This window comes from Thamnophis sirtalis, unplaced genomic scaffold, assembly GCF_051295495.1.
Source record: "Thamnophis sirtalis isolate CommonGarterSnake01/CBP01778 unplaced genomic scaffold, rThaSir2_p1.2 scaffold_6, whole genome shotgun sequence".
Taxonomy (NCBI): domain Eukaryota; kingdom Metazoa; phylum Chordata; class Lepidosauria; order Squamata; family Natricidae; genus Thamnophis; species Thamnophis sirtalis.
Window position 1 is genome coordinate 21473141 of NW_028261386.1, and position 21554 is coordinate 21494694.

Sequence of the window (21554 nt, forward strand, 5' to 3'; positions counted from 1 at the left end):
TAGTCCCAACTTAGGTGTGCAAGCTGTCTGGATGTTGGGCCAGTCAATGTCTTGGCCCAATCCATCTTCAGAGAGATATTATTCTGGGGGAAATGGAAGGGAACATCAGAAATGTTTGTCGCATTCAATTATTTATAAAGTAATTATGTAAAAAATTGACACCATGTTTTTTTCTCAAATAGGAAAAGTCAAGAAATAAAATCTTGCCTTATCCAGATTATCAGTTCAAATTTTATTAGTCCCAAGGCCAGATACAAGCAAGTTTTACATCTGTGCATGGGCATTTAAGAGAAAAACAATATAATGGAGTGTAAAATTAAAAACATGGTTAACAAAATGAACCCAAATAAAATAAGCTCCAATGCTTAATGGTACAACGTACTGTAGAAATGGTAGCACAGAACTTGAGAAGTTGTTTTCACATTCTTGTCTTTCATTACTAGCATTAAATAGAAATTGCGCTTCCTACCTGGAAATGTTTTTAATGCAGGATATGAGTCTGGCTAGGTACTTTATATAGGAAACAGTATAAGGCCTAGAATTTCTATTGAACCATCACATGGACATAACCAAAATACCCCAGGGACTGCTGAGGGCATAGTATCCAACCCGGCTAAAAATGAAGGACTTACAAAAAATTAAAATGGATTTTAAATATGTAGCTGGGGAGCTTTTTTAGGGAGCAAAGTGTATCCCAGATTTGTTGCTTAAGGGCAGTTCTAGCATTATCAAAACCTAACACAAACTTTCCACAGAAGCCCAGCAATTTTTTTTAATCTTGTCCTGATTCTAAACTGCCTGAAATCTAGAACCAAACTTGGATATAATAGTTTGTTCTGGGTTTGAAATATTTTTGCACGCTGCACACACACTTAACAAATCAAGAACTATCCATTTGACTTACATCCTTTCCAGTTAACAGTTGGCATTTCAATCACAATTGCTCATCTTGGAGGACAGCTCCTGAGTCCCTGAAGAAAGAAAGAAGAGAGGCTTGTAATAAAGAGTGTTTGGGAGAACAATGGTTTTCCCCTCCATAGAGGCTCCTCAGAAATAACCATCTCAACAGCAAGAGTCTGCCGGTAATTCCAGCGTAAGGTTTTTATATCATCACGGTGAGCCTTCCTTCCATACGATCCACCTTCAGAGGCTTTTAAATTTACCTTTGCATGTTTCTCCCGCAACTCTACACACTGGTTCTTTCTATGGCTTTTTGAAGTCAGATCCCACATGGCTTCGGCAGAAAACCTGCAACACAATCCAAGATTAGATGAGAAAGCAGCTAAAAAAAAGAGGCTTCTGTAATGTCGGTGGGAAGTTGGGCCTATCTCTTTTTCCTCGGTCCGGACCGAACCTAGGCCTGTCTCGGGAGGGAGGAAAAGGGGCAGAAGGCAAGTTGCGGTCAGCCACGAGGAGTCTCTCGTCAGTTCTCGCATCTGACGGCACTTCCTATCTCGGCTTCATCATCCCGCGAAGGGAAAAAAATTAAAGGCCCACGCGAGGCGCCATAGACTCCCGGGTAAATACAAACAGCAAAGGAGAATATTGGCTCGCTAAAGGCTCAGACAGGGACCGACCCGTCACCCCCGCAATCCACACCCTTTTTTCTAGGGCGCCATGAAATTGCTCACCTCCCTCCAACAACCACCTCGGTAGTAGCGGCGAAGCGCGGAAAAGAGCGAGCCGCCTCCACGCGGTCTCTTTTAAGGCGGGGGACAAACCATTCGGACGGCGGGTGGGTGGACCGGGAAAAAAGTGGCTGCTGATTGGTTCGAATATACCATTTCGCGGCTGGAAAATCGGGGGGAGGGAGGTGAGAACGGAAATGGATTGAAAGCGGGAATATCTTGGGATGTTTCCGGGTCAATAATACGGGCGGGGGGCAAGAGGGAGCGAGACGTAACTGCGGAGGCGAAGAGCGGCGGTTAAAAAAAAGGGGGTTGATCTTCTGGGATGTGCTTTTCACCGCGGAACATTGCCGAACGCGAGAGAAGCGCAGTCGCTAATAGTTGCAACATAATTGTTGGGGGTGGGTGGGATTAGTGGTGTCAAATTAAGAATCGGGATTTCCCATAGTAGAAGAACAAATCAAGCGTAACTAAGAAGCAAAAAACCGCAGATTGTCTGCATCTGCATATATATAAGATGCTGTTATAATCACGGATCAAACATTTCTGGGTGCAGCCAAATAGAATAGGCCTCTTCACTTTCTGTTCACTCAAGATGGATCTGGTTGCTATTGATAACATCATCTTACTAAAAGGCAAAGATCCTAAACTTTTGGCCATCCCTCCGTTTCATGAACTGACTTCGACGACGGGTCTAAATTAAGTTCTATTACTCACAGTTCAATTAGACAGAAAGTAATGTAGCTGTAGATCAGCATATGCTACATACGGTAACAATCAGATGGTTCAGTGTTTATTTTAGAGCATAAACATTTCCTAGATAAATATAAAGAGTCTTACTAAGCCCTTGCAAGGTTGGGACTGTCAAGTCCATCTTTAAAGGTAAAGGTTCCCCTTGCACATATGTGCTAGTCGTTCCTGACTCTAGGGGGCGGTGCTCATCTCCATTTCAAACCCGAAAAGCCAGCGCTATCCGAAGACGTCCGCGTGGTCATGTGGCCAGCATGACTAAACGCCAAAGGCACACGGAATGCTGTTACCTTCCCACCAGTGGTGGGTTCCGGATCCCGTTCCAACCGGTACGGTTGGAACGGGTCCAGTGTTGCCCACATGGATGTGTGCAGTGCATGTGCAGATGTGCACAATGCGCACATGCATCGTACCTGCCTGCGACGCCTCTGTGATGCTCCAGCTGCTCGGCGGAGCGTCGCACAGGCACTGTACATGCCATGCGCATGCGCGGAAGCACCAAAGGCTTAAAGGACAGTAAGGAGCTCGGGTGGGCCTCAGGAGCACCATCAGGAGCACCATGCCAGAACGGCACCCGGTGCTCCGGGCAGGCTCCAGCCTGCAACCCACCACTACTTCCCACCAAAGGTGGCTCCTATTTTTCTACTTGCATTATAACGTGCTTTTGAACTGCTAGGTTGGCAGAAGCTGGGACAAGTAACAGGAGCTCACTCTGTTACCTGGCACTAGGAATTCGAACCGCTGAGTTGCCAACCTTCTGATCAACAAGCTCAGCATCTTAGGCACTGAGCCACCGCATCCCTATTTCATTTTAGAGCAGTGATTCTTAACCTTCCCAATGCCGTGACCCTTTAATACAGTTCCTCTTGTTGTGGTGACCTCCAACCATAGAGGAGCGGTGTCTCGGTTCCTAAGACCATCGAAAATATGTGTTTTCCGATGGTCTTAGGTGACCCCTGTGAAAGGGTTGTTCGACCCCCAAAGGAGTCTCGACCCACAGGTTGAGGACTGCTGTTTTAGAGCATAAACATTTCCTAGGTAAATATAAAGCAGTGGGTCTCAACCTAACTAATGCCGCGACCCTTTAATACAGTTCCTCATGTGGTGGTGACCCCTAACCATAAAATTATTTTATGTTTTCCGTATTTTTTCAAAAATATATGTTTTCTGATGGTCTTAGGTGACCCCTGTGAAAGGGTTGTTCGACCCCCAAAGGGGTCCCAACCTACAGGTTGAGAACCACTGATATAAAGACTCTTACTAAGTCCTTGCAAGGTTGGGACTGTCAAGTCCATCTTTAGTGACCTCATAAGTCCTGTCCAAAGTGCCATTCTCAAACACCCGAAAACAGCCAACCAGAAAACAAGTATACTGGGGGTGAGGGGGGAAAAGTTAAGGAAGCCTTGACAGAACATAGGCTGCCTCTGCAAATTCAAACTTGTCTTCCTATAATGTTTCATGAGGGTTGAGGCTTCTGATCATGTCACCATCCATGTCTAACAGGAGAGCCCTTGGTGACAGGACTAATAATCCTTCTGCCCAAGGGGACAATAATAGTCCTGGATAGCTGACTGTTGCTTAGCTGAATAGGCCAGTGCGATGCATTCCTTAACCCATCTGCTGAACAAGAAGGCTATTATTCATCTTCCTAAAACATTTGCCCAAAGTGAAATAAACAGACTCTCTGCCTTCCTGTGCCTTTGGATGTGCTTGTTGTAAATTCTGAAGGTTAAATGCAAATCTAGCTTATGCCAGGTTTTGAGCACTTTGAAAGAATTTGGCAGAAATTTGGAACCAAAATTAAATCTTGGAATTCACCATAGACATAGAACATGGTTTATATGGAACCGTGTGCCTTGTAAAAATTGGAGTCCACCTCAGGCCTGAGGGATGATTCAGAACTTAACATCACCTTAACTTTATAAAAGAGATAAATCTTTCCTCACAGAGCTGTTAATTTCCTAACCTTCTTGGCTGAACTGAGAGTAACTAGGAAACCCATTTTCTCACCAAGAACGTTCATTGGAAACTCTTTAATGGACACAAGGGAACATGGTCAGTTCCTTGAAAATTGATGTAAAAATCCAATGAAGATAATTGGAAGATGAAGCTTGTGCCTTTAAGACAGTGTTTCTCAACCTTGGCGACTTTAAGTCCTGTGGACTTCAACTCCCAGCAGAGCTGGCTGGGGAATTCTGGGAGTTAAAGTCCATAGGACTTAAAGTCGCTAAGGTCGAGAAACGCTGCTTTAAGAAATCAGCATGCTTGGGGGGGGGGGTTGCTCTCTCATTTTTCCAGAAAAATGGACCACAAGTCAAGATATTTGACAGCAGCCCCTTGCCTATCCAGCTTGAAAAAATCTCAGAAATTCCAGTTTCTTGTGTTATTTCTATAAGATTCCTTTTCTACACTACCATTCAAATATTGTTCAGGTTTTCTGATATAGCTTCCTTGTAGTTGGATGTCTAGTTACCAAAACAATCTCTACTTTGATATGCCAACATAGAACACTTACGTCTGTTTGTCCTCTAGATACAGCTCATAACACTCGGTATCTGCCCCTTAGGTTTAGCAGATCTGTTTTGGGTTCACACATGCCTCAAAGGCCTTTGCCTCCTCTCCACTAAGACTGAACACCATGATCTCCTGGGTCAGATTACTTTAACTCTTGAGCATCTTTATCTTACATGCTGCCCTGAACAGGTTTGATGTTGGCAGGAAGATGTAGAGATGGCCACCTTGCATAATGTAGACAACACACTATTTCCCTTTATCCTGTAGTCCTGGAACTTGGAGTGGAGGGAACAGTTCGTCTGCTGTCGGAAAGAGATTGACCAAGATCTCTCCCCTTTTCTGGAGTTCATTTGCAAAGATAAGAGGAGAAAGACTTTGAATGAAAGAGGCCAGATCCATGAGCAAAGTGATAAAAGGAAATGTTCTTGTTTTCAAAGAAAATGTCCCTCAAATTTATGCAATCAGGTTCCAAGTGAATTGAATTTATGTATTCATTTTATTTCATTTATAACTATCCATGTCATAGTTACAATGACTCTGGGTGGCTTATAAAAGATAAATATTGGAACAATACATTTATTTAAAATTACTTTAGAGCTAAGAAGAATGAAGGGCAAATTCACCGTGGAGACCATGGAATCAGCACCAGCATAGCCATTCTCCAATCCCACTAATGTTCTCAAATCAGTCCAACCTTCACTATTGTCCCCGAATGTTGAATACCATAGGAATACTGTGCTGTGAGCTGATCAGGGCTCCCTCTTGTGGTGCTATAATAGATTTGCAAAACTCATCAGCCAATACCAGTTTCTGAGCTACAGCAGGTTCTATAATATCTACAAATCCCTAAATATCTACTATCCACAATTTTATTCTGCAAAACACAAATTACATTAAAGGGCAACGCACCAACCAGCTTTACTGAAAAACAGAAGGTGGAAAGAATCATAGCAAAACAAAGCACTGTGACTTTTACCCGAAAGTGAAAGAAACATGAAGCAGAACGTCTTTGATGCACGTCAATTTATGTATGCATGCATTTATTTGTATTCGTCTATTACTTTCACAAAGTGGAAAACATACACACCATTCTCCTATTTTCCCAACAACAACCCTGGGAGGTGAATTGGGCTGAGAGAATGACTGGTCCAAGGTCACCTGGTTGGTTTTCATGGCTAATGTGGGACTCGAACTCACTGGTCTCCTGGTTTCTAGCCTGAATAGAATAGAATAGAATAGAATAGAATAGAATAGAATAGAATAGAATAGAATAGAATAGAATAGAATTCTTTATGGGCCAAGTGTGATTGGACACACAAGGAATTCGTCTTTGGTGCATATGCTCTCAGTGTACATAAAAGATACATTCGTCATGAATCATAAGGTACAACACTTAATGATAGTCATAGAGTACAGATAAGCAATCAAATCATACTAAGAAAGAATCAATATAAATCGTAAGGATACAAGCCACAAAGTTACAGTCATATAGTCCTAAGTGGGAGGAGATGGGTGATAGGAACAATGAGAAGATTAATAGCAATAGTAATGCAGCCTTAGTGAATAGTTTGACAGTGTTGAGGGAATTACTTGTTTAGCAGAATGATGGCGTTCAGGAAAAAACTGTTCTTGTGTCTAGTTGTCTTGGTGAGCAGTGCTCTATAGCATCGTTTCGAGGGTAGGAGTTAACACAATTTATGTCCAGGATGTGAGGGGTCTGTAAATATTTTCACAGCCCTCTTTTTGACTCATACAGGTCCTCAATGGAAGGCAGGTTGGTAACCATTGTGGTGAGGTTTTTTGTTGTTTTTTTGCAATCTCTGGGTTCACACATCAGCTCTACCCCAGAAAGTAGCCAAAGTCCAACAAGCCATATTGCTAGGTTTGTAACTGAGTAGGCATCTTGTCATCTCCCTTGATCCATACAGTGGTTGTCCAGGGCCATCCTGGTGTTTAAAGCAAGGCTAGAGCTCTTTTCCAATAATGAAGGGATGTTTCAGGGAAAAGAGAGAATAACTTTTGACACACACACCCACACCCACACACCCAATAAACCATGTCTTGCTAGGAGCTGAGGGGGCAGAAGGATTCTCGCGGGAATCCTTCAGCCAGTTCCCACAGTCTGTCAGCCGTTCTGTCTCCCTGGGCCAAGAGGCTGGCTATGGAAGGGCGGAGGATGGTCCTCGGAAGAGGGGCAGCGCTGCCCTTTGCCTTGTCCTACAATTGGTCGCTCTTCCTCTCCCGCCCTCCCTGGTAGAGCGTGGAGAGGGATCCAAAGCAGGCACCAGGAAGAGCCTGCAGTTATTGCTGCTACCCCCGCCTCCTCCGTTCTGGCCCGGAGGAGTGAGAGGGCTGCTCGCCTTGGACTGCGCGTTTCCAACCACCAGGGACTGGGGGGAGACTCGAGCTGCTGTGACCGGGCTACGAGCGGTGAGTGTTTCCGCTTTGGGGTCGGCAGTGACAGCAGCAGCTGAAGAATAACGCGGGCGTGAACACAAACAGAAGGGCAAAACAGCCCGCCTTGGTTTGCGGGCAGCGAAAAGTTCCCAGCTCTGGAGGAGCCCCCCTAATACAGGGGTCTCCAAACTTGGGAACTTTAAGACTTGTTGATGGGCTGGCTGCTAAAATAAAGCAAGGTCATGGCACACACTTGAAAGTAAATCAGGAAGGCTGTAATTGGGATGTGTGTGTCTATAGCAGTGTTTTTCAACCTTTTTGTGCAAAGGCACACTTTTTTCATGAAAAAAAATCACGAGGCACACCACCATTAGAAAATGTTTAAAAAAATTAACTCTGTGCCTATATTGACTATATATAAAGTGTTTTTCCCATGGCACACCTTACACTATGTCACGGCACACTAGTGTGCCGCGGCACAGTGGTTGAAAAACACTGGTCTATAGGACAAGAACCAAGAATGCTTATCAACAGAAAATATGCATGTCTAAAGCTTGTAGCAATTATGGGTAGCTAGAAAGTTGATAAAAGTAACAAGAATTAGACAACTTACAGATCTCAGCTAAAAGTTAGGAATAGAGATGGCTGGCAGCAAATGAAATGTCTGTTAGATAACTCCTGGGGCATTCATTAGCCAAGGCTTAGGAATGGGACAGCTATAGACCAATAGAACAAATTGTAGAATTATTGCTAAAATGTTTATCAGAGGATATTTCTTATTATTTCACCTTTTCCCGCCTTCTCCTTTAGTGAAAATGTATAAAGCTTTCTTAATCCTTTGTTCTTGGTTCTTGGCCTTTTGAACAGTAATTTCCTTGGATTACTCCAATAAAAAGCAATCAGAAAACCTGCAACTTGTGTCCATCAATGGCTTCGGCACCAGGCTCAGACCCGAATTGGGGACAACATTGTGGACCTCAACTCCCAGAATTCCCCAGCTGGCTGTGGAATTCTGGGAGTTGAAGTCCACAAGCCTTAAAGTTCCCAGGTTTGGAGACCTCTGCCCTAATGAATCGATGGAGGAGTTGGTGGGCCAGATGCTAGCACCGCTCGCTGCCACACTGGTCCAAGTGTCATTCTCAGCCCTGAGACTCTCTTGGGCAGCTAAACGCAGAACTTTGCAAAACGCTTGGCTGGCCACCTATTTTATTTATTTATTTCTACTTTTTTTATTTATTAGAATTTGTCTAACCAAAACGAGAACAAGAGGGGAAAAAGGGGGGGAAATACAATGACAGTGACGATAGGCACGTTAGTGGCACGTTAGTGCACTTATGCACACCCCCTCTACTGACCACTTAAGTACGAAGTAAGGTCCACGTAAGGAAGTCCATTTGTGACTGAAACTATGGAAATTTGTAGCTGAGACAACTGGATCAATTAGAGCATTCCAGACTATGACAACCCTATTACAGAAATCATATTTTTTACAGTCAAGTTTAGAATGATTTGCATTGAGTTTAAAGCAGTTGTTCCCACGCCTATTATTGTGATTAAAACAGAAAAAAAATCATTTACAGGTAAAGCATTACTACGTATAATTTTGTATGCCATGCCTAGGTCTGACTGCAAGTGACACAGTTCTAAGTTATCCAAACCAAGAATTTCGAGCCTAGTAGCCTAGGGAATTCTATTGTGTACAGAAGAGTGCAAAACCTTTGTCATGAAATAGTTTTGATTAATTACTGGGGTTTCCTCCACACTGTCCCTCTGCTGGGGCAGCCGTCCTGGTTTTGATAATAAGTTGGCAGGATCGGCACTGGAGAACACCTGGGAGTTGAGTTTCAACTGGAATGAACAATTCTACCAAATTTTAGGAAGATGAGTAATAGCCTTCTCGTTCAGCGGCTCTGATCGATGTCCCTCGTGTCTAATTCAAAGGCTGCCTTGACAAGCACCCTAATCCTGGATTAATAAATGCAATTGCTGTGTCCGCAGCGTACGGTCCGTCCAATGCAGTGAGCGACATGATGTGATACATGTAGCCTAAACCACAGAATGAGCCGATCGGAACCGCGCTAACCATTTTAACCAAGTTGTGGGAACCCACTCAAGATTTTTGGGCAGGTCAGAGTTTCACAGGATCAGTCTGGGGAGAGACTGAGGACATGGGACTGTTCAAAGGAGGGGATTCATACACCACATAGACACTTGGATTTAGTCTGAGGGGCAGCCCCCCCAAGCTATATCATCCAGAATGAGTTGTAGGTGCTGTGGCTGTCCAGCTCTCAAAATCTGTAACTCTCAGAATCAGTTATGGGGGAACACTCTGTTCTCACCCTCTCTCCTCTCTGCATCTGTACTTAAAAAAGAAGCACTTTTACTTTGAGGCTGTTGTTGCTGGACTTCAGCTGCCAAAGGCCAAGCATATGCAAATGGTCCTTGACTTATAACAATTTATTTAGTGACCGTTCAGTTTTACAATGGTGCTGGAAAAAGGGACTCCAGACCATTTTTTCACACTTACATTATAACATCCCTGTAGTCACATGATCAAAATTCAGGTGTTTGACCACTGGTTCGTATATATGACAGTTGCAGTATCCTGGGGTCATGTGATCACGTTTTGCAACCTTTTGACAAGCAATGGGGAAATCAGATTCACTTAATGACTGATACTAAATTAACAACTGCAGTGATTCACTTAACTGTGGCAAGAAAGGTCATCAAATGAAGCAAAACTCACTTAACATAGGCTTCACTTAGCAACCAAAAATGTGAGCTCTATTGTGGTCGTAAGTTGAGGAGTACCTATAGCACAGCCAGTTGATTTATCCCTTTGATTAAAAAGAAATTAGTCCTGAGCTTGCAAAGAGCTGTTCCAGGCAAAAAAAAAATGATAAGCTAATATTATGGAAATTCTAATTGTCAAGCATTCTCAAAGGCCAAACTATCAATGTCAGTCATGTATCATCACAGATGAGCTTATACATTATGCTTAAGTTAGCTACTGAAGTAATTCATTTTCTGAGCTGACGTGTTGAAACATAAATTAACTAGATAGACGGAGTTTGCACAACACACTGAGTCACCCTAAAAGCAATCCAAATTAACAGTAATCAACCTTCCTTTGCTGTGTGATTGCAACTGAAAGGTCTTTGACTGAACCAATCATGAATGTTGTGCAAACTCAGCCAGAGATTATTGCACTGTTCATTTCAATGATATTTGGGGAAATAAGCAAAAGGGTGAGTCCTTGTCAAGCTTACAAGGAGAAGGAGCTCAATATGGACAATATTAGTGCTGGCATGGAATCCGAACTCTTCAGGAGGGAGAGACAGGTGAGGTTAAGCAAAGCAGGAGAATGTCATCCCACCTCAGTGGATGAAGACCTCAAGGCTCGGCCCAGTGTTTCTCAACCTTGGCAATAGCACTTAGACTTATATACCGCTTTACAATGCTTTACAGCCCTCTCTAAGTGGTTTACAAAGTCAGCCTATTGCCCCCAACAATTTGGGTCCTCATTTTACCCACCTCGGAAGGATGGAAGGCTGAGTCAACCTTGAGCCTGGTGAGATTTGAACTGCCAAATTGCAGGCAGCCGGCAGTCAGCAGAAGTAGCCTGCAGTACTGCACTCCAACCACTACACCACTGTGGCTCGGCTTGAAGATGTGTGGATTTCAACTCCCAGAGTTCCCCAGCCAGCAAACCTGGAAAGACTCAAAAGCAGCTGTAAGGGCTTATTTGATTTCTCACTGCCTACACAGTGTACCAAAGACCAACGCTTTGAATGGAGGAATTCTCATGTTGCAACTATAAATTGTTTCCAGACGATAATTTGTTTATCTTCCCCCACACCCCAATGTTTTGCTCTATGGTCTTTCTGTAGTTTTTCCCTTGCAGTTTTATTGGTGAAAGGAACAAAGTCAAAGGGGAGAGGAAAAGAATGAAGTCAAGAGGAAAGCAAGTAGACATGACGAGGCACATCCAGTTAATGCACAAGCTAATCATTTAATCATCACTATGGTTGGCTTGTCCCTTTCAGAAGCAACGTACAAAGGGCAATGGTAATGCTAAGTGAAAGGATTGGAGGCAACTCTTATTCCTACAACTGTAAAAGAACAGTTACCTGTTGGAAGAGACACAGCTTGGCGCTATGTGCTTATGCAACAAATGTATATTCAGAGGTGAAGCTCTGAAGCATATTTTTTTTGAGAATTTTTTTTATTGTTTTAATTAAACAGAAAGAAAGAAAAATCATCTTTCGTTACATCTTGTTGAAAGCGTATCGATTGGTTACAAATATATTCTGTGCCTTTCTTCCACAGTCCTTACATATACTTCATTTAAATCATGTTGTACATTTTAAATCAAGAAAGAAAAGTTATACATTTTACTATCCCTGTACCTTAATTCTCATTTGGTTACCATTGTTTAAACATGTTTTTATCTAGAATCATTTATATTGGAAGACACAACCATCTACTGGCGTTCATTTGCAATTTCAATATATCTCCAGTATCATTACACCTTTATGACATATTCTAAAATTAATTCGGTTAAGTAGGATATCTGAGCATTCCCCCCCCAACACACTTGTATGTATCATTAAATATTGTCCATTAACATTTCATTGTTATTATTGTAGTTAACTAAAGGTTATTTACTAATTATCTCACCTCTCCTCTCCAGGCCCACACAATATTATAACTTTATAACCGTCTTTAAACAATGATTTATTAACATGAAGCATTTTTGATGTGCTTTGCATCAGCTTAGCATCAGCCACAGCAATGGAGCTATTGGAATGATGCTTTGCATCTTGCTTTTTTTTGTGTTCCTTTCTGAGATTAAATGTCAATACTCATTCTTAGGAACACTACAGTGTTTCTAGCCCAGACTAATTCTATTTGCTTTATAGAAAATCTCAAGGCTTTTTATGAAACAGGCTCTTCTTTTTCCTTAGTTTTTATTACATGCGCCTGACAGAGAATTCTGAGTTTATTACATTTTAGTTAAATACAACCAAGCAGAATTCTGGTCCCTGCATGGTGTATATTCCAATAATTTGAAATGATGGTTGTCTCAGGAATGGCAATAGAGCGTAGAGCTCCATGGTTTGAGATCTTGTCTCTTTCTGGGCATATAGGTAGTCCTTGAGCCCAAATTTTTTGTTGCTAAGTGACTTTTGCCACATTTTACAACTTTTCTTACCATAGTTGTTAAGTGAAGCGCTGCTATTGATAAGTTAGTAACCTGGTTGCTAAGTGAATCTGGCTTTTCCATTGAGTTAGCTGGTGAGAAGGTTGCAAAAGATACTCACATGACCTTGGGACCCAGCAACGCTCATAAATATGATCCAGTTTTCAAGCACCTGAACTTTGATCGTGGGGATGCTGCGCAGGTTGTAACTGTGAAAAACGGTCATAAATCAGATTCTTCAGTGCCATTGTAACTTTGAACAGTCACTAAATGAACTGTGTGCAAGTCGTGGATGTATGACCTCTTTTTATCCTATGCTCAAATATCTCATCTATTTCTCTCTTCCGGTTAATCCTTAACAAATTACTCTCTAAAGCCCCAGGTTTTGCCAAAGCCAGTAATTTTAATGATGAACTTTTGGACTTTGAGTGTGATGACTGTTCTATCTTATCCCCTGGAGTCAAAGGGAAGTCTGGCTGCCCAGGCTTCTTCAGTCCACATTCCTGGAGGGCTCGTTTGCGATGCTTATGGTAGGTAAACCTTCTACTTTTCCCCTGCAGACCCTTTTGCCAAATGGTACCGACAAAACTGCGCGTGGCAGTCATTGGGGCTGGAGCGGCGGGACTGTGTGCCGCGCGGCACATCCTTGCCTCTTCTGAGATTTTTGCTCCTCCCGTGGTATTTGAGTCCTCGGATCGCTTGGGAGGCACCTGGATTTACACAGAGGATAAAGAAGATGCCACGGGAAGAATCATCCATTCCAGCATGTACCGGGACCTCAGGTAAATCCCTGAAGGGTGCGCCTGCTTCTCTGTGCTTTGGGATGGGCTCTTTATGCCAATGTCTGCCAGTGTGTTAGAAAGCATAGTAAGAGGCCTCAGACAGCTATTCTTTAAATATAAAAAAAGGAAGGAGCCTGGGCAGGGGAAAGGAGTGGAATGCAGTGCAGAAAGGGTACTTTATCCTGCTTCTGCTCCTAGGACCAACCTACCCAAGGAATCAATGGCCTTTCCAGATTTCCCCTTTGACCCATCACTGCCTTCATTCCTGCACCACTCGGATGTTTTGGCCTACCTGGATAGCTATGCAGAGCAGTCTGGAGTCTGTGAGCATATCAGGGTGAGAGATGACGGGGCTGTTCAAAGCAGGGAGTGGCAGAGCAAAAATAGGCACATGCTCCCTGGGGAGGAGGGGGGGAACGCAAGCACAATGAGTTGCCAAGTTTTGCCTCTAGAGATCTTTCAATGCAAGGCAGAGTAAATGCTACCTCTGTTTATATAATTATTATGATTGATCCCACAACCAGCCACGATGTTTAGAAGGGATTTGGCATTTTTATACCCTTATAAAAGAGCTTGGTATTGTTATCCTGAGATAGATAGATAGCTAGATGGATGGATGGATGGATGGATGGATGGATGGATGATGGATGATGGATGATGGATGATGGATGATGGATGATGGATGATGGATGATGGATGGATGGATGGATGGATGGATGGATGGATGGATGGATGGATGGATAGATAGATAGATAGATAGATAGATAGATAGATAGATAGATAGATAGATAGAAGATAGATGGATAGATGGATAGATGGATAGATGGATAAATGGATAGAAGATAGATAGATAGATAGATAGATAGATAGATAGATAGATAGATAGATAGATAGATAGATAGATAGATAAATAGATATGGATGGAAGAGAGGGAGAGAGGGAAGGAGGGGGGAGAGAGACAGAGAGACAGATAGAGTGAGTGAGTGAGTCAACTTACAATAGCAAACATATGTAATACTCCTGCCTCCTATACGCCCCGACAATAACAACCTTCTGAAATGGACTGGGGTGAGAGAGAGTAAATGGACCAAAGTCACCCAGCTGGCTTCCATGTCAAAGGGAGGCATGTAACTCACAGTGTCCTGGTTTCTGGCCTAACACCTTCCCCACTATACTATTAGTTTTGCTGCAGAATAATCACCGCTTACAGAACTCACCTATTCTCTTCCATTTTGCTCCACCAGTTCCAATGGCAAGTGGAGGAGGTCAGGCCTGTCCCGAGGGATGCAGGCAGCCTAGGTGGCTGGGAGATCACAGCAACAGTGCAGCACCCAGAATCAGCTCAGCAAGTCACAGAGAACTTTGATGCCATCATGGTCTGCACTGGGTGAGTCCTAGTTGAGCTCAGATGGCGCTTTTGATAAGAAGAGAAGGAGCAACAAATTAGTTGTTTCCAAGTTTAACTTCCAAGTGTGAAGTTATTGCTGTTGTTGTTGTTGCTTTGCGGGGAGGTGAACATTCAAAGAGAGAGTTTAGAGCAGTGATGGTTGTTTCAGCACCGAGTGCTGAAACGGGAGCATGCGTGAACCTTTTTGACACCGCAGATGAGCAGCCATCTGCTCTTCTGGTTTCTGGCACACAGATGCATGAAGACCAGCTGTCCAGTGCACATGCGCTGCCTCCGTCTAACATTTTGGGGGTCCTCGCACTGGGGATGGAGGGAAGCCCCAGCCCGCCCATCCTGGCTGGCAGCTCTGCTCCCCTTGTTCTTCTGAGTTCCAGTGAACTGGCCACCTGGTCTTCACATGTGTGGGAGTGCCAGATACTGAAAGAGCAAACCCCCCCCCCTGTGTGCATGCGCAAGCTGAGAAGACGATTTTCCAGTTTCCGGAGCGCACATGCACACCGGCCACCTGGTCTTTATGTGTGCATGTACACCAGAAACCGGAAGACCGGGTGGTTGGCATGCATGTGTATGCTGGAAATTGGAAGATCATCTTCCCGGCGCGTGCATGCACATGAGGCAACTGCTCTTTCAGCTTCTGGCACTCCCACGCGCATGAAGACCAGCTGGCTGGCTCACCAGAACCTGGAAGAGCAATGGGCGATGGCTCTGTGTGCCCAGAGAGATGGCTCTGTGTGCCACCTCTGGCATGCATGCCATAGGTTTGCCATCACGGGTGTAGAGTGTAGATGACTAACCTCATGATTCCTGCAAAATCATGTTAGAATGAATGAAAGACCAGGCAAATCATTTGATGCTTTTGTAAATCAAATAAGAAAATGGGAATATATACTAACGCTTGACGTGTCTCTGTTCTCCAACCTCCATTCTAATTATTTTATTTCTTCAGCCATTACACTGTCCCATTTATACCTCCCATTCCTGGGTTGGACTCTTTCCAAGGTAAGCTTTAAACCTTCCTTACTCTTTGGAGAAAAGGGTGAACTTGTGGCTCGTGACCCGACAATTGCGCAATAGACATATGCGCGCCGACAAAACCATGACGTCAAAATCGTGCCCACAAATTCGCGACGTCAAAATCGCACCCGCAAATTCGCGACGTCAAAATCGCGCCCGCAAATTCGTGATGTCAAAATCACACTGACAAGCACAATAAAATAAAATAAAAATTAGGGTTAGGGTTAGGGTTATAACGTACGTATCCGCGATTTTGTCGTCGCGCATTTGTCGTCGTGCTATTGTCAAAAATCAATTAGCGATTTTGACGTCACAGTTTTATCGGCGCGCATATGTCTATCGCGCATTTGTCGGTGAACCCTTGTGGCTGGATCAGGCTAAAACCATCAGGTCCAGCATATTACTTCCCCATCACCCAATCAATTGAAATAGTCTACACTCTAGAGACTTATTTCATAGGCAATTTACTTATTAGATTTCCAGGACCAATGGCTCCTGGAAAATACCCAACCAGAGAAAGAAGGCAGTAGCCTTTTGTTCTAGTGTTGTTCCCTTACCACGTTGTTTAGATGTAAGCTGCTTCTAAATGTTGATGTTTCATGTAGCACAGCCCTGTGCCTAATAGCCAATAATACATGTATCTTTCATGAATGTGCTTGATCTTATTTGAAGCCAATGGCTACCCTTATGTCTTCAGCAGCCAATTCCATGAACTTAGTTCTGCCTTGCATATTCATGCTTTGATCATGGATTATTTTTGTCCGTGAATCAGTTTGGTTTTTTTGTTGCAGTGCAGAGTTACACCAGACAACCATTTCAAAAATGCCATCATTATCTTAATATTGTTTTAAATTTATTATGGCTATTATGCTACATAATACTTTTTTAATACATTATTACCGTAAGCTGCCCTGTCTGAGTGAATGCAGAGAATGTAAAGTTTCTACTTCATGGATCAGAATTGTTGCATAGTTGAATAGCTCATTTACAAAAGAATAAAGAAACAAACTGTTCCCTTTCCATTTAATGGGAAGTGTTAAATTCTATGTTTGCAACCAAACAGAAAGCAATAAGCCCTCGTTCTTGTTATATCTCAATGCCTCCTGGAAGCACCACAGTCATTTTACCAGGCTTGGATTTCAAAAACAAGAATAAAGAGGAGGAAATTCTATTAAATGAAAACCATTAAGCTTCCAATAGTTGAATACAATGCTCCAGAGACAGCTCATACAGCCTATTTAAGTTCTGGGAAGAGGCAAGGAGGAACACTTCAAGAGAAGGAAGTCTCCATATAGCTCCAACTGAGGGTATCCAGGTATCCAAAGGGCATGATAAGAAGGAGAAGAAGTTAGAAATGTATTCTGTAGGCTGCATTCATTTAACAAGATCAGACAAAGATATAACAAATACCTTTGCACCAGTGACGTGCGGTGAGGGTTACCTTTGGTGAGGCAAGACCGCAGCAGCGGCGAGAAACAATGTCCCCGCCGCTGTGTCCGACAGGCGTCTCGCATTTATGGCGGACATAAACACGAGATGCCTGTCGGACACAGCGGCGGGGGTGTTGCTTCTCGCCGCCGTCGCACTCCACTGCCTTGCCCCCCCGCCTCCTCCAACGAACAATCCTGCTGCCCCGGCCTGCAGCCAGCCCACCCACCCCCCGCCCAACCTGCTCCCTGTCTGGCCAGGCGGCCGGCACAAGGACTCACTGCTCTTCTCCTCCTCCTCCTCCTCCTCCTCCTCCTCCTCCTCCTCCTCCTCCTCCCCGCTCGGTGCTGGGCTGGCTGCAGGCGGGGCAGCAGGATTGTTCGTCGGAGGAAGCGGGGGGGGCAAGGCGGTGGAGCACGACGGTGGTGTGAAGCATCTCAGATGGATCCGGGACACCCGGAAGGCAAGCCAGCACTTTAAAGGCATGCCAGCACTTTAGAGCTCGGCCGCCATTCAGCGAAACATGTTTCACTGAATGGCGGCTGAGCTCTAAAGTGTTGGCATGCCTTTAAGTGCCGGCTTGCCTTCCGCGCCGGCCGGCCTAGAGGGCAAGCTGGCACTTTAAAGGCATGGGCTCGGCCGCCATTCAGCAAAACATGTTTCACTGAATGGCGGCCGAGCCCTGCCTGCCGGCACTCTAAAGTTAGTTAAGGCAGGCAAGGGAAACCGCGAACCAAAAGGAAGTCTTGCTGGAAAGACGCGGCAGCAGGGCTTTAAAGGGCTCCCCTCTCCCCAGCCAGCCAGCCCACCCAGCCCATTCCTCCCCCCGCCACCACTGTGTCCAACAGGCCAGGCATCTCGCGTTTATGGCGGACATAAACGCAAGATGCCGGGCCTGTTGGGACACAGCGGCGAGAACGTCCCTGCCACCTCCGCGCTCCGCCGGCTCGCCCCCCCGCCTCCTCCAACCCCACCGGACCGCTGTGAAGAAAGAAACACACACACGCACACATACACTCCACAATAAAAAAATTACATATTTAATTACAATAAATTTGAATCCCCTCCCTCCCTCTGTCCGATCCACATATCTTTTTCAGCTGTGGAAACTCTCTCAACTCTCCTCTTGTCTGCCCAACGTAAGCGTGCTCAACGTAAGCGTGCTCATAAGGCATGATTCACTGCTCCTCAATCAGGAGGCGGGAGAATCAGTGCCTCCTTTGCATATGAAAGTTTTTGCTTTTTAACCCTTTCTTAACTTTTAAAAGGCGAAAAATTCCTTATGCAAAGGAGGCCCCGAGTTCTCTGGCCTCCTCCTAGTTAATACTGAGAGCAGACACCAAGCCACTGTGACTTGAAATCTGGTAGCAACTACCCTGGCTTTAATTATTTAAAAAAAATTATTTAAAATTCTTTCCTTTCCCTGAGGAGACTGGTGAGGCCCCGCCTCCCTTGCCTCTAGTGACTGCACGTCCCTGCTTTGCACAACCCATAACCTGTATCTTAAGAGCCAACAAAGTCAAATCCAGATAATTTAATTACTGCTAACCTGAGGTTTTTGTGGTTTAGCATCAAGTGCAAATTCAGTTTATTTGGTGACTCCATAGCAATAGCAGACTTATATGCTGCTTCACAGTGCTTTACAGCCCTCTCTAAGCAGTTTACAGAGACAGCATATTTCCCCCAAACAATCTGGGTCCTCATTTACAATTCCAGTGTATTCTGCAGACCCAGAGAAAGGGTTAATTCAGTAATCAAGTTAAGCATGTCTTGTGAAGGAAGTTAGACCCTCCCTATTTTGCAGGGGATTTCAGCGTTGTTGGTTTCAGGTTTCTGGTTTCTGCCCTTCTATTCTAAAGAGATCAAGCGAGCAAAGTCACTTTCACCATTCACCACCTCATCAAAGGCACCAATAGGTAAGGCAAATGAGACAAAAAAGGTCCAGGCAAGAGAAAAGTAGAAGAGCGGCAGCTTTTTGAGGTAGTCCAGACAAGAAGCACAAGCCATGATTACTAATATTACCTTTATTGCAAGCTTAGAATAACAGTCTTGCAAGTCTGAAAGCACTGCTCCCTTCTTTTAACTTCTACTTTCCAGAAAACTAGGGAGGGTCCCTTCTGTGATGCTTCCCTTGCCCCTTTACCTTCTGTGGGCTGAGATACCTTTTGCATGGCAATTGGCTAGTCTTTTGGCTGTTCCTCTTGTCTCCCAGGGTAATTCCCCCTGTACCATTACACGGAGACAGAGAAATAGACACATATGTTGGATATGCATTGTAACCAGCAATAGCAGTAGACTTATATACCGCTTCATAGGCCTTTCAGACCTCTCTAAGCGGTTTACAGAGAGTCAGCATATTGCCCCCAACAATCTGGGTCCTCATTTTACCCACCTCGGAAGGATGGAAGGCTGAGTCAACCCTGAGCCGGTGAGATTTGAACCGCTGACCTGCTGATCTAGCAGTAGCCTGCAGTGCTGCTTTTAACCACTGCGCCACCTTGGCTCTCAACCAGGGGTGGGATTCAACTGGTTCGAATCGGTTTGGGCGAACTGGATACTAATTTTACATCTGGTTTGCTGAACCGGTAGTTGAAAGAACTGGCTGACCCCACCTACCCCACTCCGCCCTCCCTGGAGTCTCTATGCAGCCCATTTTGGAGGCCAGGTAAGTGCAGGGCCTGCACTGGGCTCTGGGAGGGTGAAAAATGAGCCTCCGTAGCCTGGGGGAAGGTGAAAAATGAGTTTCCTGGAAGTTCCAGAAGTCCAGAAACGAGCCTGTTTCTGGCCTCCGGAGCCCAGGGGAGGCTGATTTCGTCCTCCCAGAGGCTTGAGAAAACCCTTCGGAGCCTGGGGAGGGCGAACCCCACCCTCGCCGTGGTGCAAAAGGCCATGGAGGCCATGCCCACCATGGCCACACCCATTCAGCAACCGGGCAGAGAGCTGGTTGCTAAAAAATTTCAATCCCACCCCTGGTTGTAACCTCTGCAAGAATGCCTGTGATGAGGTGGAAGCTATTGCTTGCCAACATTTCTCTCTCTCTCTCTCTCCCCAGGCCATCTTTTACACAGCCACTCTTACCGCTATCCAGAGCCCTTTGCCAACCAATCTGTAGTGCTGGTAGGCGCTGGTCCATCAGGAGTTGACCTGGCCTTGCAACTCTCTAATGTAGCTGCTCAAGTGGTGCTCAGCCATAATAGGCAACATGTGTGTGGGCTGCCTAAGGAAGTGATACAGGTGCCCCCACTTCTGAAGGTGGGGCAAAAGACAGTGGTATTCACAGACGGTTCCAAGATGCCAGCCGACGTCTTGATTCTCTGCACAGGCTACAAGTACAGCTTCCCTTTCTTGGACTTGGCCCAGTTGGGCTTACAAGAGACAGATTATGGAGTGGGGCCCCTCTACCAGCATTTACTGCCCCCTCAGCACCCGTCTCTCTTCTTGATCGGCGTTTGTCAGCAGATCTGTCCTTTTCCGCACTTCTACTGCCAGGTGCTATTTGCGCTGGCTGTGCTAAGTGGGCGCTGTTCCCTCCCTTCTGTGACCGACATGGAGGCTGAAGTCGAAAGACAGCTGGGACTACATTTGAAGAAGGGAGGGTTGGCTCGGTACTTCCTGAAGATGAAGGAACAGCAGTGGAGCTATATGGAGGACCTAGCTCACCTTGCTGGATTCCCACCTGTGCCACCTGCTGTCCAACAAATTTATGAAGATACCCATGCCAGCCGTCTCTGCAATGTGAGCACCTATCGTAGCAGAAACTATCGGCTATTGGGCCCAAGTGCTTGGGAGTTGGTGCAGGATTGGGGTGAGAATTGCATGAAGACTGAAGATGCAAAATAAGGACCCTTCCTTCCCATGTAGCATTCTTCTCTCTTCCTCTGTGTGGTTTTCCTTCTAAGGCCCAACTACAGCCAGGGGAAGTTGGGCCAAGAATTGCTGGGTGAGATGGAGAAAGAACCAAGTCCTCCCATGGCAACATTGAAATACAAGCAAGCAACTTGAAGCAGATTAGAAATAAATGTATATTCCATCTGTAAAAGAAATGGGCGGCTAGATGCACACAACATGCTTAATCCTAAACCAGGTTTTATTTTTTTTAAAAAAAAAACCAGTGGGTCTGTTTACGTGACACTCGAGGGCCAAACTAAGAAACTGACAAAGCTAAGTGACAGCCTAGTTTAGGAGCATCCACCCAGGGGCATGTTAAAAACAAGTCAGGAGGAAAACTGCAACTGTGGCTAATTTGATTGGTTTTGCAGAGCTAACCAATCCCAGTTTTGATTAGTACCGTATGGTGTAACCAGCGTGTCTACCCCAAGCTTTCTGGTGTGCTCTGTGACTGGGTGAATTCAGGAAGCCAGGTTTCCTTAATTAACAACTATTTTTGATTGTGCATCACACTTTATAATCTACACTGCTTACCACAGTCC

At 44.8% G+C, this 21554-nt stretch overlaps 1 protein-coding gene, 1 long non-coding RNA gene and 1 other non-coding gene across 3 annotated transcripts; 1 reads left to right on the top strand and 2 right to left on the bottom strand.

Annotated features, from left to right (window-relative positions):
- LOC106547713 (uncharacterized) lies at window positions 1-1715 on the bottom strand. Its single transcript, XR_015696887.1, has 4 exons — window positions 1632-1715; window positions 1164-1248; window positions 905-971; window positions 1-83 (listed from the first exon to the last, which is right to left on the bottom strand). It is a non-coding gene; the product is annotated as an uncharacterized LOC106547713 (long non-coding RNA).
- On the bottom strand, window positions 1401-1471 carry LOC148044893 (small nucleolar RNA SNORD49). Its single transcript, XR_015697216.1, has one exon. It is a non-coding gene; the product is annotated as a small nucleolar RNA SNORD49 (small nucleolar RNA).
- Window positions 1716-7140: 5425 nt separating the features above from the next.
- On the top strand, window positions 7141-21554 carry LOC106547715 (uncharacterized). Its single transcript, XM_087717353.1, has 6 exons — window positions 7141-7322; window positions 13053-13274; window positions 13473-13611; window positions 14519-14661; window positions 15629-15681; window positions 20177-21554. The coding sequence occupies exons 2-6, from the start codon at window positions 13066-13068 to the stop codon at window positions 20962-20964; spliced, it is 1332 nt and encodes a 443-aa protein (XP_087573479.1). The 5' UTR covers window positions 7141-7322; window positions 13053-13065; the 3' UTR covers window positions 20965-21554.

Bases quoted from the DNA above. Each gene is read 5' to 3' on its own strand.
- LOC106547715 (XM_087717353.1), top strand. From the start codon at position 13,066: ATGGTACCGACAAAACTGCGCGTGGCAGTCATTGGGGCTGGAGCGGCG. The intron at 13,612-14,518 runs GTGAGAGATGAC...TTGCTCCACCAG, and splicing joins GAGTCTGTGAGCATATCAGG to TTCCAATGGCAAGTGGAGGA. The intron at 15,682-20,176 runs GTAAGCTTTAAA...CTCTCTCCCCAG, and splicing joins TGGGTTGGACTCTTTCCAAG to GCCATCTTTTACACAGCCAC.